Source organism: Fragaria vesca, linkage group LG6 (genome assembly GCF_000184155.1).
Source record: "Fragaria vesca subsp. vesca linkage group LG6, FraVesHawaii_1.0, whole genome shotgun sequence".
Taxonomy (NCBI): Eukaryota; Viridiplantae; Streptophyta; class Magnoliopsida; order Rosales; family Rosaceae; genus Fragaria; species Fragaria vesca.
This window is the reverse complement of record NC_020496.1, coordinates 11,433,149-11,450,188: the sequence shown is the minus strand read 5'-3', so window position 1 is coordinate 11,450,188 and position 17,040 is coordinate 11,433,149. Positions and strand designations below refer to the sequence as shown.

The 17,040-nt window shown below is 38.3% G+C and overlaps 1 protein-coding gene across 1 annotated transcript; it reads left to right on the top strand.

Annotated features, from left to right (window-relative positions):
• The first annotated feature begins 14,694 nt into the window (after positions 1-14,694).
• LOC101299597 lies at positions 14,695-15,490 on the top strand. The gene is made up of 2 exons (XM_004302877.1): positions 14,695-15,090; positions 15,271-15,490. Exons 1-2 carry the CDS (start codon positions 14,779-14,781, stop codon positions 15,274-15,276), a joined length of 318 nt encoding a protein of 105 aa, XP_004302925.1. The 5' UTR covers positions 14,695-14,778; the 3' UTR covers positions 15,277-15,490.
• Positions 15,491-17,040: the final 1,550 nt, after the last annotated feature.

Here is a 17,040-nt window from a genome sequence, read left to right as displayed (position 1 = left end):
GGATTATGATGGCTCACTGCATAGGGATGAAGTTCTTTTGGGGTTAGACGATTATATGGATGTAGATATGGTTCGACTAGTCCAAGAAGCTCTAGGAACTACACATGTTGCAAGACCAGATGATGAGAATGGTGGCGAAGAAAATTCAGATCCTCTTGCTGGTGCCCAAATGAGTCTACTAAAGAGTTCTTGAAGTTAATGAAAGGTGCAAACCAGCCACTATATCCAGGTTCTAAAAAGCATACAGCTTTGTCATTCATTGTCTTCTAGAAGCAAAGGTGTCAAATGGATGGTCTGACACTTCCTTCAAGGATATGCTTGAAATATTTGAGGAGTCTATGCCAGAAGGTGTAAACCTTCCTAAATCCTATAATGAAGCTCAAAAGTTAACAGAGGATTTAGGCTTCACTTACTACACAGTGGATGCTTGCCCTAATAGCTGTATGCTATTCCTAAACGGGAGCGATGCAGATCTTGATAACTGTTTGATATGTGATGCATCTCGGTGGAAATATAATGATGTTGATGGAGGTTTAGAGCTTGGTTCAGGGCTTGGAAAACGTTGAGCAACAAAGCAAGCAAGACACTTTCCATTAAAACCAAGGTTGTAGAGGTTGTTTATGTTCTCTAAAACAGCTACCCTTATGAGATGGCACGCTGAGAAATGAACAGATGATAGTGTGTTTAGGCATCTGGCAGATTCTCTTACGTGGAAGGATTTCGACAACAAACACTCAAGTTTCTCTACTGATATTCGGAATGTAAGGCTTGGCTTGACCTTAGATGGATTTAATCCATTTAGAACTATGAATATACCTCATAGTACTTGGCCCGTCATACTGGTTCCATACAACTTGCCGCCAACGTTGTTGATGAAGCAGCCTTATATCTATATGTTTGTGCTTATTGATAGACCACAAGCTCCTGGTGATAAGATTGATGTGTACTTGCAACTGCTAATACAAGAATTGAAGGAACTGTGGGAAGAGGGAGTTCCAACTTTTGACGCTTCAAGCAATCAAATGTTTCAATTGTATGCTGGATCACTGTGAACTATCAATAACTTCCTTGCCTATGCTAATTTATTGGGGTGGAGTACAAAAGGTGAATATGCATGCCCGAATTGCAACTCTAAAACTGATTCAGTATGGTTGGATAATCGTCACAAGTGGTCATTTGGGAGCAGTAGGAGATTTTCATCTGATGATCACAAGTATCGGAGAGATGCCAAGTCCTTCAATGGCTCCTCCAACACTATATGGAGTAGATCTTCTCACACAGCTTCAATCCAATGGTGTATTTACACAATACAAAAAGGAAGATATGCTAACAAGGCAAGAAATGAGACTGGAGAAACCAGAAAAAGATCCTTTGAAGAAAAAGAAGCACAGCTAGAAGAAAAAAAATATTTTTCATGATGTGATGCATGTTGAGAAAAATAAGTGTGACAATGTTCTTGGTACCATAATGGGAGCTACTGGAAAAACAAAGGATAATTTGAGATCTCGACGTGACCTTGAGGCTATGGGAATTAGAAAGCAGTACCATGTGAAGTAGAGGGAAGATGGTACTAAATACTTTGAGTGTGCTGATTTTGAGATGAAAAATGATGGGAAAGATAAGTTCCTCTTAGCCTTATCTCAGTCAAGAATGTCGGATGGTTCTACTTCTAATATTGCAAGGCAGGTACGTTTAAAGGGTCGTACGATTGGAGTCTTAAAAGCCATGATAATCATACCCTTCTACAACAATTAATTCCCTTATGTATACGAAGTTCCTTACCGAAGAATGTGGTTGAAGGGTTGTTCAATCTCAGCAAGTTTTTCAAAGTGTTGTGCTCCAAACTAAATTGTGCAGCAGATTTGGAGGAGGCACGTTCTCGCATTATTATAACCCTCTGCGATCTGGAGAAGATTTTTTACCATCATTTTTTTATGTAATGGAGCACTTGCCTATACATCTAGCTGAAAAAACATTAATTGCTGGTGCCGTGCAGTTTCGGTGGATGTACCCCATTGAAAGGTACTTGCTCACATTAAAGCAATACGTACGACAAAGGGCACATCCTGAAGCATCAATAGCTAATGGGTATTTGATGGAAGAATGCATGAACTTCTGCTCCTAATACCTTAAAGATATGGGTTGTAAGTCAAACAGACCGTTAAGAATGAAGAATGACAAGGATAACTCCAAGAAAGGGAAGACTTTTTTGCTCTCAGATGTTACTCGTACACAAATTCATAGATGGGTATTGTTTCATACCGATGCAGTCACACCATATCTCAAGTAAGTAATGCATCCAATTCATTTTTCCTCATAGATTTGAACCATATAATACTTTGATTTGTTGATATGCTACTGCATATGTCTCAAAGTTTCTCATTTTATTACTATGCAGGGAGCATATGTCTGCCATTAAAAATCAATATCCTAATGTCAACGATGTTGATGTTGCACGTATTCATTTTGATGAGTTTGCAGACTAGTTTAAGGCACATGTGAGTTGTCTGCAAAATATGGGTGATGTGTCCTTACCGGAAGAAATTGTGGTTTTGTCAAATCCTCATAGTCCTTCAGCAGCTAGGCTGAAATCATATACATCTAAAGGTCATTTTTTCGAGTGAAAAGTGTTGACAACAAACGAACTAGGCAAAACAGTGGTGTGTCTTTACAAGGAGATATTTTACCATATTATGGGAGATTGACAAAGATCATCAAAATTAGCTACTCTATTGATATCAAGTATGTGTTGTTTAGGTGTGAGTGGGCACATCCTTCAGCAGGAGTGAAAAAAGATCATTTTAACTTCACTTTAGTTAACTTTAAAAGATTGTTATACCAGAATGACCGGGTTAGAGATGAACCATTCATCTTAGCATCTCAAGCACATCAGGTGTGGTATACCCCAAATCCTTAAGGAGAAGGTTGGCTAAATGTCAGCAAAGTAGAGTCGAAGGACTTCTCTCAATGGTAGATGTCTGAAATTGTGTTGAGCTGTTGCTTTCAAGTTATATGAAATATCTCAATCTACTGTGCAATTAGGTTTGTTATTAAAACTGTCAGTATATTTGTGGTTGTTATCATAACTTGTTGGTATTATTTATTAGTAAATTATTTGTCGTTGACCGAGTGTTTATTTTTATAGGTGACGATGTTCGGGAAGAAAAGGAAGGTTGGTAGACAACGCCACATGTCTGAATTCTTGAGTCCTAGTGGTTTTGCATCAAGCCACAATGGTTCCTCATCATCACAGTCATCCAACACATCTCTTCGTCCACATTTGATACCGCCAACCCCACTGCCTTCTCCTCCCCAACCTACTCCTCCCTCTACATTACCTCTTCCAGCCCCATGTATGCCTTGTTCCACTTTTTCTTTTAATATTTCAGCCTCATTATAATTATAAAATCTAATGTTTACAACTCTCCAAATTAGATACTCAGCCACAAGCTACTAGCAATACTGCCAGTAGAGGTCATAATAAGGGCATCCCAGAGTGGAATACTGGAGAGAATGTCAACATTATATTTGATTCTAAATTCCAACCTATTGGAGAAAGAGCTACACAATTGAAGTCACAATTGGGCAAGATTGTGCGTGATGGCAAGAGGATTCTATTCTATTGACAATTATGGACTGGAAATCTATTCATGATAAGGTCAAAGAGGGAAATGGGAATTGGGAATGAGGTTAAAGTAAACATTTCATTGATAGAACGTTATATGTGGTTACTGTATTTATTAAAAGTAATTCTATATTGTTCACTGTTTTTTGTAGACAAATTTGGTTGATGTTCCAGAAGGATACAAACCTGTGATGTTGCAATAATCTTTGGAAGGATCATAAAAGCAAAACCAAATCTAACTACTTTACAAAAGCAATCCAAAGCTGAGTTCTATGGTTCCTCCAAATATTATAACAGAACAATGGACTATGCTTGTTGCCTATTGAAAAACTGAGGATGCAAAGATAGAAGTGTTCTGTCATTTCCATTATATTTTGCCAAATAGGTTGACTCTAGCGTTTGATTTTCAAACTGATTTTGTAGGCAATAGTGACCCGTAATTCAATCAATCGAGAGACACGTGGACCATCTCATAATACTGGTAGAAAGAATTTTGCTCAATTAAGATATAAGCTGGTAGTGTTGAAAACTTGTACTTGACAGATGAAGAGGTTTATAGTAAGATATGTTATTAGTATATGGAGTTATTTACTATTAGTACTTGGCAGATGGAACAAAGTGGAGAAGAATCTGATAAATTTAATGTGTAGAAAAAAGCATGCAAAGAATCCAATCCAGAAGTTGCCAAGTCATTGTAAGTTTCAACAACCTTTATGTTATTCACAATTGTGGTTGTTCTTTTTTTGGTCTTTCCCTAGCTAAGTAATTTATAAATTCATGTAGAATGAATACAACATGAAACTGTCACTAGTGAAACCTATGGAAGACCAAAAGCTTACAGCTGTAAAAGACCGTGTTTTTCATGATGTTATTGGAGAGGATGGTTATGGTTATTGTCGTACCTATCGGTTCTACCGTGCCTTGCAATTTGGTATATCCACAAGAATCATCGGGAACTGCTGGTAACAATGACCTTATAGCCAAAATCACTGAAGAGGTAATAGAGAAACTGAAAGAGTCTTTCGATAAGAAATTGGAGGATGCTATTAAAATGCTTCAAGCTCATATTGCCAATAATATGGATTGCACAATTGCACATGGAGGAAGAAACACAATTGTACATGGACTGGTTAGTAATTTTTTAGATACACCGCCTTGTTATTCTTTCAAATTTTGAAATATTTTTACTTGATGTAGACCTGAAATTATGTTTTGAGACACTTTGATATTCTAAGTAATGGAAATTCTTTTTTGTTATAATGAATATTTTTGAAGTATAGTTTAGTATGAATTAGGATGAAGGTGCTTGATTTACTTGAATCTAGATATGGTTTTAAGCATTAGGGTCAATGTTTGAGCATGCAGACACTTTGATGTTCTAAGTAATGGAAATTCTTTTTTGTTATAATGAATATTTTTGAAGTATGGTTTAGTATGAATTAGGGTGAAGGTGCTTGTTTTACTTGAATCTAGATATGGTTTTAAGCATTAGGGTCAATGTTTGAGCATGTAGACACTTTGATGTTCTACGTAATGGAAATTCTTTTTTGTTATAATGAATATTTTTGAAGTATGGTTTAGTATGAATTAGGGTGAAGATGCTTGATTTACTTGAATCTAGATATAGTTTTAAGCAAGGAAGAAAATTTTGATGATTACGGAAATTTCGACTTTCCAAAATATAGAAATTTCGACGGAAATTTCGGGGAAATATCGATTGGAGTAAAAAAATGAGAAAATTGACAAAAATTTGAAGAAAAACAAGGAAATTTTAAACCAAACTTTAAGAGATGTTTGTTTTCTATATTATGTACTATATTTGAAATGAAAACTTTGAATAAACATTGATCTATAAGGAGTTGTAGTAAGTTAAGGTGAAAAAGTTAGTAATGAACCGTTAATAATTCTTAAAAGTTTACTTTAAACATCTTTTTTTAAAATGTAGATATATTAAAAATGAATTAAGAAGTGTAGGTAAAAACGTTTTTTTTTTTTTATGGAAGTGTAGGTAAAAAAATTAGTTGGGGATTAGACATTTACCTAATTTTTTACTTTTTAGATTCGGGAAAAAAAACCAATATATATTATAAATATACAAAGATAAACAAGTTGGATGGTTAGTAGGGTTGGTTAAGGTGTTAGCCTTATACCAACCAAGCGAGGTTCGAATCCCCAGAACTGCAAAATCATTTTGCAGCACATGACGCCATGACCACGTTTGGAAAGTCAAACATTTCAGCTGTAGGACCACGTGCAGATTGGAGAGGCCAACCGCGGGAAAATTTTCGGCGGGAAGTTTAAAAGTTTCTCCGGAATATCGAGAGATATCGGTAAATATCCCGAAATTTCGAGATTTTCAGACGAAAAATTATGGGGAGGAAAAAATATATCGGTAAGTGAAAAAAACGAAAATTTCGGCAAAATATCGCCAAAACTTTCAATTTTTTCTTCCTTGGTTTTAAGCATTAGGGTCAATGTTTGAGCATGCAGACACTTTGATGTTCTAAGTAATGGAAATTCTTTTTTGTTATAATGAATATTTTTGAAGTATGGTTTAGTATGAATTAGGGTGAAGGTGCTTGATTTACTTGAATCTAGATATGGTTTTAAGCATTAGGGTCAATGCTTGAGCATGCAATAGGTTTTTTTTTCACTTTTTGATATGAGCATAATATGCTATGATTTTAATGTGTTTCCTACCCTCTTTGGCCGTGTTATTTTCTTATTAATACCATTTCTGACATGTTTTTGATATGAGCATAATATGCTATGATTTTAATGTGTTTCCTACCCTATTTGGCCATGTTATTTTCTTATTAATACCATTTCTGACTTGTTTTATGATTGTAGCGGCAATGAGAGCTTAAATCGAGAAAAGAGGGCTAAATCGCGGAAATAAGAGAAAAATGCAGAAAAAGACAAAAAAGCCTTCTTGCAATCTAAGGAAGGAAGAAGAAGTAAATTTGGATTCCAAGTCCAAGGAATGAAGAAGAAGCAAATTTGGATTCCAAGTTTAAAAAGGAAGGAGAAAAGTCAAACATGTGCACCTAGTTGGAAGCGAAGTTCCACCAAGATATTCACTATATAAAGAAAGCCTTGTGTACTTCTCAGATTATCTCTTCTTCACACAAAAATCAGTAAAACACGTCAGCCTTCCTTCTCCTTTTCGACGCCTCTCTCCAGTAAAGAAACAATTCAAGCTGGCACCTTTATAGGACTTCTCTAGAAGGTTGCCGAGAAGCATCAAGCGTGTTTGACCCTTCGAACATCTCAAGCTTCTTTAAAGATTTTTAAAGTGTAACTCATGTCTTGTTTCTCAAAAAGCCATGCACACCTTGAACACAACAGATCAAAAAGTATGAAATTTGCAACATGTCAAAGTCTGAAAATAGGCACCTATGCAAACCAACTGTCATAAGTCATAAACTCTCAGTCAGTACCTCACAAACATAAACTAAACTACTAAACAACATTTCAATGTATCATAGCAAATTAAAGTTTCAAATGCAGATTGGAAACATAAATAAAAACAAGAAATAAGCTTATAAGCAACACTGCAACAGCATGCCCAATTCTCCATAACTTCCAAGTTCCAACAGCAGATTTGTAAGAATTATAGCTTTCTTTCCCTTCATCTTCTCCCTACAAGGTAATTATGCAAACATGAATCTAAAATTATACCAAAATCAACCAACCTATTGATGCAAACTGAAAACACAGTTAAGAAATTAATCAAATTATACCTTTCGATTTTTTCGTTGCAAGAACCATTTGTTTCAGTTTTGCTTATGCAGGCTGGGACTTGGCTTGGACAGTAGCAGCTGGAAGAGTTTGTTTTGATGATGTTGCAGTCGGAGTTGTAGAAGGACCTGCATCTTTACTCTTTTTAGCGACTTTTGCTGCTTTCTTGGGCTGTGAGGGTGTAGGCCGTGTAGCCCCTGCCACAACTTCATCTTCACTTTCTGTTTCTGAGAAATCCACAAGTTTTCCTTTTCCCTTTCCCTTCTTTTCCTTTGCCTTTCGCTTTGCATCATCTAAAACAAAGTTCAAATGAATGAAACAAATCAAGTCCAATTCATAATAATAATAAAATCCAAAGTATGCATTATAGAAGTAATACAACAGTAAAGATGTAAAGTAGCAAAACTAATTTATGCAATGACGCAAACATACCTCTTTCCATCTTTTCATAAAATTCAATCTCTTCTTGGCTTGGATAATACTCAATTTCAGACTGATCCTTTTTCTTTATCCAATTTTGCAAGCAAAGCAATACTTCCACTGTTTTAGGAGTTAAAGAACTCCTAAAAGGGTCAATCACTCTACCTCCAGTAGAGAAAGATGACTCGGATGCAACGGTGCTAACCTGGATAGCAAGTACATCCTTTGCCACAAGCGCAAGATTTGGATACTTGTAGCCATTTGTCTTCCACCAAGTTAGTAGGCACCAATTAGCTGCCTCTCGTTTTGGTGAACCTCGCTCGGATCAAGTAGGTATCTATCAACTTCACTCTCAACAACAACTTCGTCGGATTCAGCTAGAGCTTTTTGCCACCCTACATCAAAAAGAGAATACATCACATAGTAACATTGAAAGTAGCATATAAAGTTATAAACTATGATACTAATAAACACACAATAGAAAACTATAAAATATAAACACACTAGGTAACCGAAAACACACAGTAGGTACTACCTTCCAACAAATCGGCCATTTTCCCTGACATCTTCACAACCCTGGACCTCTTCGACTTGGAAGATGAGGCTGTTTCTTTTGTGCTGCTGGAAACGATACTTGCTGCAGTGCTGCTCTTAGAAGATGTATTGGTTGATGCATTGGTTGATGCTCTATAGATGTCGGTTAAGGATACCAAGAGCTCCTTAACAGTGTTAGCCTTAGCTTTGCTTCCTCAGGTGAATAATGGAGCACTTGTAGGTAAGTATGAGATATGTTCTTCAGCTTGAACCTAGGATCCAATACCAATGCAACCAACAACAACTGATTCATGTCTTCAATATGTCCAAAATATTTTCTAAACTTGGCAAGCATCTTTTCTGCCATCTTCAACATCAATAATTGAACTTCTGTTCTAGTTCCAGCCGCGGGCGCAAAAAGTGCATTAATCTCCTCTTTTATTGCTACAATGTCATGAAATGCTTTATGAGCAGTGTGGTGTCTACTCATACTCATCCTCATTGTCACATCATAAAAAACCCTCAAGATCAACACAAATATTTCAGCCTTTTCCCAATCCTCATCTTCTGGTGGTCCAACTCTTGTTTTTTTGTTCTTGGTGTCACCGGAACATACTTTTGTTCTTCTTCCTCATCAACCTCATCTTCTTCATCAAAATAGCTTCTATACTTGTTCATTTCCTCTGCAGCCATCCTCTGAAAAGCTGACCTCACATCTAAAGCTATGTCAAGCATTAAAAAGGTAGAATTCCATCTTGTTGGAAGATCAAGCGCCGGTATTTTTTCAGTGTCTATGTTCCCTTCTAGTCTTTCCTTCTCCATGCACACCTTGAACACGTCTAATCTATTGGAACTACTTCGAATATACTTGACTGCATTCCTAATTGCTGCACAACTTTTATCCATTAATCTCAAACCAGCCTTCACAATTATGTTCAAGATGTGAGCCAAACACCTCACATGAATGTGTTTGCCTCCAAACACCGGGGGGTCTTTCCATGCAGCCATTTTCCCTTGAACATACTCTATCGTCACCTTATTTGCACTTGCATTATCGACCGAGATGGTCAACACCTAATCTATCCTCCAATGTAGCAAACAAGATTCTAAAATCTTTCCTATTGTTGTGCCTTTGTAATTGGGAATCACACAAAAGTTGATGATCCTCTTGTGCAAATTCCAACCAGCATCTATAAAGTGCGCCGTCAACACCATATAGTTGATGTTCTGAATTGAAGTCCAAGTATCTGTCGTTAAGCACAACCTTTGACTACTTAACACCTTCCTAAGCTCCTCTTTCTTCTGCTCATACAACTTCCAGAAGCACTTTACTATTGTTCTCCTAGATGGTGGAGTGAATTGCGGGACAGCCACCTTGCAGAAATGCCTAAACCCTTCATTCTAAACATGGCTGAATGGCAGCTCATCGATCACTATCATCTCACAAGCAGCTTGAATACAACGGTCATTGGTCCACACTTTTTGGACTTTCATTTCAGGTTCGGTTTCACCATCCCCAGCAATCACAGCTTGTCCGTCATCTATACTTTCCCTACCAGCATACTTCTTGCATACTTTTTGAATATGCCTCCGCAAAGTGCTTGTGCCATTAAAGGAAGAATCTGCTTTGAGGTCAGCGCCACACTGAATGCATAGTGCACGATTCTCATGCCCCGCGTGCACTTTCTTCCCATCTTGGTGACTGAAGAGTTCTCTTTGATACTTCGTGAAGTGCTGCCACACCATTGAAGTTAGTTTAAAAGCAGGCTTAGGAAGAGTTGATGCAGAACCTCTTCTTCTTCTTTTCGGCACACCCCGTGAAATCTCAGTTGCTGCTGGTGCTTCCTCTACAATCTCAATTGGAGCTTCTGGTTCGGGGACTTCTGGCTCCTTGTTCTCAGGCATCTCATCCTCCGCCGCATCCAAATCATTCCCGGTCTGAGTTTGACCTTGTACTTCTTCAATCAGTTCAATGTCATCTCCTGAGTTGTAACACCCAGTCTCACTATCACTACTGACTGAATAACAGCCGTATTGTGAAGAAGAAGACAACAACATCTCAAACCTGCATAAACACAAGTACACAACCAGGCAACCAACACTCCAGCAGCATTATTAAATCACAACTCCACAAATCCACAATCATTAACACAACCACAACTCCACAATCATTAACTCAACCACAAGTCCACAACTCCATTAAGTCATTAACAATTTAAGTGTTTAACACAACCACAACTCCACAAATCACAATCATTAACTCCACAATCATTAAGTCCAAAATCACATATGACATATCAGTGCATCTACAATTAGCACAAATTCTAATATGCTTGTCTGATCTCATTAACACAACTCCACAATCATTAAGTCCAAAATCACAAATTCACAATCGATTGAGATAGAGTTAGAGATTCGAGAGGAAGAGAAGGAATGAGAGAAGAGTGATGGAAGCGAAGGCTTACCGACTGAGGCGGCGGGCGACTGAGGCGGAGAACCAGAGAGGCACGAAGGCCGGAGAGGAAGAGAGGCGTCTCGTCGAGAGGAAGAGAGGCGCGCGGCCGGAGAACCAGAGAGGTGCGCGGTCGGAGAACCAGAGAAGGGTCGTCGTCTCGTCGAGACTGAAGAGGAAGAGAGGCGAGCATCGTTGTCTCGTCCAAAGGCGTCGTCGTCTCGTTGAGAGGAAAAGAGGCGCGCTGCCGGAGAACCAGAGAGGTGTGCGGCCGGAGAACTAGAGAGGCGTCGTCGTCTCGTCGGGACCGGAGAGGAAGAGAGGCGCAGCACAAAGCAGTAATGAGTTAAATCAGTTTATGACTAATGAGTTTGACTTAGGGCTACGTTACATTTACTCAAAGTTTCAAACAGTCAAACTTGACTAATCCTATGTGGTTGGACCTATGCTACTAGTATAAGCTCGTTGAAATAAACCAATTGTTGAATGACACATATGGATGCCGGGCTTTCGGGCCTAAAATTGCAAGCAAATATAGGGACCGGGACCGACCCGGGTACATCAGGGCCCGGCCCGAATAGACACGAACTGATCAAGGGACCGTCAAAAAACCCGGTCCGGCCCTATCGGGCCAGCCGGTCCGGTCCGGTTTTTTTGCCAGCTCGGGTTTTTTGCCCACCCCTAATTTATATTAAGCCTCGTAGGTAAGTGTAGATCTCTAGTAGTGAAGGTTATGTAATAATAGCGGATACTATGTGTTACATGTTTGCAAGTTAAGCAGCAATCTGTAAACTTGGGCATGTTCGAATTCAGAATTCTATAGCTCTTAAAGATTCATGTTTAGTGTAGACGGGTACTCTGAGTGACACTGAGTATCGATCGCAGCCTTTGCATAAAATATCCTAGATTCTAAACTTCTTTGTGCTTAGGAGATAAAATAAGTAGAATTAAAGGAATACAGGACCTCGTAGGCATGTGTTCCGAGTTTTGTTTTTGATATCACTTGGCAATGAATTTGATTACATGTTTGAGGCATGTTGATACTTGTTTGATTCATTCTGAAGTTGCTGGTTGATGTGTGTTGAAGATGATCACTTGTATATATTTGTTTAAATTTGTCTTTATCTTTTAGTATGAACGTTAGAATCAAACTCTCAAAAACCTCATTTTTACCTTATATCATATGTATATTTGTAAATAAATACTTGTATATATTTTTATTGTTAGCTACTGACTTTTTACATGACCATTGTTATAGGAGCACCCTTAGGCCCCGGATTGATCGAACCTTATTTGTCTTATACTACGATTGTCAAAAAGGGTTCTTAATTGTCGCACGCCCGGTAACGAGCACGCCACCTTTCACTTCAAATCAGACAACTAATTGTAGAAAATGGTCTCATTTATGCAATAGGTACCAGCTGATACAACAAGTGGCCATGAGGCTAGGAGGTAGTCCATAGGAGAGAGAGATGCTGAGGCCACTGCCCATTTTGATTCAACTTTTGATGATGTCATTGGTCACCATGATGCTCCTACATGATTTAGGTTTATGTCATATTGTTGTATTTTTAGAATGTGATAGAACATGATTATGCTGGAATATTGTTGTCCCGTTATGAAGCTCTTTTTATTGTTGCAGCACTTTGTTGGTTTGGTTTAGGTTCCATCATGTGGAATAATGTTTATGTTGGATAATTTGGTTATGAAATGAATGTTGGTCATTGTGTTGATTTTGTTGGAATGAATGCTAGTTGATGGTGGTGTTAGTACCTTGTTGATTATGGTTGTTGCTATTGTGGATTGAATGAGATTTGAATTTACAAATTTCTAGTAAAAATGAGATTTGAAACAGTTGAGGTAACAATTTCTGCAATTGGCGACGGCAGAGTCCCGTCGCAAAGGGGTTTGGCGGGAAATTTTCCGCAGTTGGTGACGGCAGAGTCCCGTCGCAAATGGTTTTGGCGGGAAAATTCAAAAAATTCAGTTCAAATTTGAATTTTTTTAAATATCATTGTCGTTGCCAACAGAGGTATTTGCGACGGCAAGTTTAGTAGCCAATTTCCGTTGCTAATAAGAGACGGTCTTTACAGTCGTTATTTGCCGTCGCAAACATGGTTGTGATGGCTCACTGTTGTCGCCAAAAGCAACGGTGACGGGAAAAATGTCGTCGCCACGCCGTCACCGTTGGTCTTTTGCGACGGCAGAATGACTTTTGTCAACCGCATTTTTCCATGGCTAATTGAATTAATTTTTATAGTGCCTGTCGACATGAGACGTGCTACTGCCGTGTCGACCGGAGATGTGCTACTGCCGTGTCGACCGAAGATGTGCTACTGTCGTGTCGACCGGAGACGTGCTACTGCCGTGTCGACATGAGACGTGCTTCTGCCGTGTCGACATGAGACGTGTTACTATCGTGTCGACCGGAGATGTGCTACTACCGTGTCTTTTTACGTAAATTTATTTGAAAAAGAGTATTTTAGTCATTTTACCTATGAAAGTCTAGATTAGATCTGGTACCATTAGTTTGAGTCCGGGCTTATGTCCTAATTTGTATAGAAAATATTAAAAGTGAGGTTTTTATGTTTTTAAATTTGGTCATTTGCTATTATGTAATTTTCTCATATATTAACCTATTTCTATAGATAGCATCAAAAAGAGAATACCTAAATAGAGTGCCGATTGATTTTGCGTAACGACATAGTTCATATATTGTGTTGTCACTTCCCTCTCCACATGTTCTTTGTTGTTTTACCAATAACATGTGTTTCGCGCGCATATAAAGATAGCATGTACTATACATTGAGATTAATAGATTTTGTAGTGGACATTTATGGTCTTTTCACAATTCCACAAACTTATTAATCAACATACTTAATTACATTTTTGTTAAATTACATCATATAATTAGCCAATAAAATTACATTTATAATTTTTCTATTATGTCACCGATGTTTCAAAGCAAATAGAGTCGCCGTTAAGTATTACTCTTTGCTAGTGTGTACTTGTTTGAGTACATGTATTTCGTAGGCATTCTCGATATTATATCGGGATTTCATTGTAATTAAAGGTTCAGGCTTCATGTCCTATGTATATAGCAGTTTTATTAATTAAGGCTTGAAGGCAGCGTACCAACCCTTATTATAAAAAATATCGAGAAAAATATCAAAACATAGCACATAATCGGATCGATTATTGTTGTAATTCATGATGGCTGAAAATTTTCTGAACTCCATTTAAATTAAATTAGTAATTATCGGTGAATGAACATCAATTTGCACATCCGCTAAATGTGTTATGATTAAAGTACGTAATCGGGTGACAATACAATTACAGTTTGGCCGGGGGATGATAATTGTACTTCAATTCATAATTGCATTTTCTTTTTATCTAGCATAGTGCAAGTAGTGAAGTATGTTGTAAAGTAAGTCGATGAGTCTGTTTTATCTATGGATGACATTGATATTATAACCTATAGGAGGAGAGTGGACTGTGCGGGAAGTAGAGGTTTCACAAAGATTCTAAACACATTTCTATTGCATGCGCACCGTCATGCCTAACAACGTCCGGTATATATATACCCATGCCATTATGCTCATCAGTCTACTCGATCGAAGGGTCTGCTTAATTATGTATCTATCCTAGTTTCATGTAAACATCACATTCCTTAATATGATTTCATGTCGTATGTGTTGGTTAATCTTCCCGCAACCCACATGCACACGCCATGCACTTGTGTTCTCGTAGCCTCTTTCTGCTCTTCCAGTTTTTCTTTTTCTTTTTTCTTACTTTTTTTCTCGATCCAACAGGGCATGTGGGAGGTCTAGCTCTTCAGCTGCATGCCACACAAACAGTTAGGATCAGTTAACTGACAAAGAGAAGTACAAACTATAAATAGGGGCCTAGAGAGAAGTGGGGTGCTTCTACGTACGCAGATTTGATTTGTGATATCAAGTTCACGAGCAATCTATCTAGAGCCCGCGAGCACGCAGGTAATTAGAGAATGGAGCGTAGTAATAACAAGGCCGCAGTTATGTTCTACTTGGTGCTTGTTATTCTGGTGCAGCACTCCAGCGGTCTTGATATGAGCAATATTGGTGATCAAGTTCAAAACCAAGCTAAAAATATACCATGCTACGCTGGATGCATCGGTGCTTGTACGAAAAAACATCATGGTTTTATGGGGAAATCGTGGTGCAGCGCAGAGTGCATGATGAAGTGCCATGGGCATGGGGATTCTCGGACTGCTGCTAATTTGCAAAGTTTGCATAGCACCAAAAATTATATCCCCAACGCCAGAGACGACGATATCCAGGTTCATATTATCACTTCCTCCTCGTTCCTTGCTCATAGATTAAAAGAACTTTTGATATATGTGTCTCTGGTTTTCTAGCGCAAAATTGAAACTCGTATCCAGTTTATATTATTTGGTGATAAACTGTTGTGTTTATTTTTAGTACTTATTTGTGAAAGATGATATGTGTTCTCTTTGCAGACCTAGAGAAAGTGGATGGTTGCGTGGCTGCTTGTTCACAGACATGCATATGGCCTAGCATCCTTTAATTAGTTACTTCCTAATGTTATGGTTTGGCTAAATTTTCCTCCTATTATATTAACGAGGCTATACTGTGTATTGTTCTTCTAAAAAAATAAAGGCTATACTGTATTGTAAAACTGTAAGGTAACGAATACGTACTGTATTTCAGTATTACAACTATATATCTGGCCGTTCATAGTGGTCTGTAACTCTGTACGTATTAAATATTTGTCTCGGCTTGTACTAGAAGTATTAAGCTAATATTGATGTGGGATATTGAAATCATTGATTGATCGATTAGGGAAGAAACAGTCGATCATGACTCATGAGTTCTACAAACATAAACATTACAAGCAAGCTTCCGTCGCCTTGTTAATTAAGTAATTAAGATCCTTTCGTCACCTAATTAAGTAATTAAGAATCAAGAAAATACCCATTTAATACTAATTTAAACTCTTCATTTCCCATTTCAATGATAATCTTTTTCATTAGCCCATTTCAATATAAGGTAATATTTTTTATGCTCAAATGCATAAATCATTATGTCCAAATGCACAAATCTTTACTAAAGTCTTAACAAACCATATTATTTTAAGACTATTTTACCATCACCCCTTAAACATGCATAGAGAGAGAAAGTGAAAGAGAGAGAATAATTGGCCGGAACCTCACCGGACTCCGGTCATCGGCCGCCAGATTTTGATTGTCAGATTTCCCCGGTCACCGGTAACTCGGTTACTGACCTCCAATAACTCAATTTTTCTCCGGTCACCGGTAACTCGGTTACTGACCCCCAATAACTCAGTTACTGACTCCCAATAACTTCGTTACTGACCCCCAATAATCAGTTACTGACTCCCAGTAACTCGGATTTTTTTCAGTCGCCGGATTCTGGTCACCAGTAATTCAGTTACTGACTCCCAATAACTTGATTACTGACCCCCAATAATCAGTTACTGACCCTCAATAATCAGTTACTGACCCCCAATAATTAACTTATTTCAACTTAATAATACCAGAAATGAAGAAATACCAGAAAAAATCGAGTTACTGACCCCCAATAACTTGGTTACTGACCCCCAATAATCAGTTACTGATCCTAATAACCACTCAATAATCAGTTACTGACCCCCAATAATCAGTTATTTATCCCCAATAATCAACTTATTACTCTCCAATATACATGTGTGTTGTCTGTAATTATCAAACCATGAAAGAAACACACTAATAACATAGGAACTGAGCAACAAATTAACCAAAAATAATCATTGCACCCTATCACTACGGCTTAGCGGTTAGAGAGCGAAGGTGAGAGTCTGACCAAGACAGAAACCTCTTTGATAACACTTTTATCCTTGGCTGAGAGCTTCACGATCTAGTGGTAGAGAGGATGTGAATCGGAGCCGCAATCCCAAAGCGAATACCTCCTCAACCGCGGCAACTCCAATGACCTCTCGATCTCCTCCGTCCAGTCAGAGATTGAGTTCGTCGATTTTCTCCTCGTAGGTTAGGGCTTTGGAGGCCAAGGATTGCGCGGCAGAGGTGGTGGTCTCGGCGGTAGAGGTGGTGATCGAGGTTGAGAAGCTCGTCGGCGAGGTAGCACTGCTTCTGCTTATGCTTCAAAGGGACATCCAGATCTGGAAAATCTGATGAAGCCAGTGGCTCCACCACGGTGGTTCTAGAGACAACCACTCCTCCATGTCGATAGAAAAAAAGAGAAGAAGAAGA

What these genes read in the sequence shown, in the direction of transcription:
- LOC101299597 (XM_004302877.1), top strand. Translation starts at nt 14,779, where the DNA reads ATGGAGCGTAGTAATAACAAGGCCGCAGTTATGTTCTACTTGGTGCTT.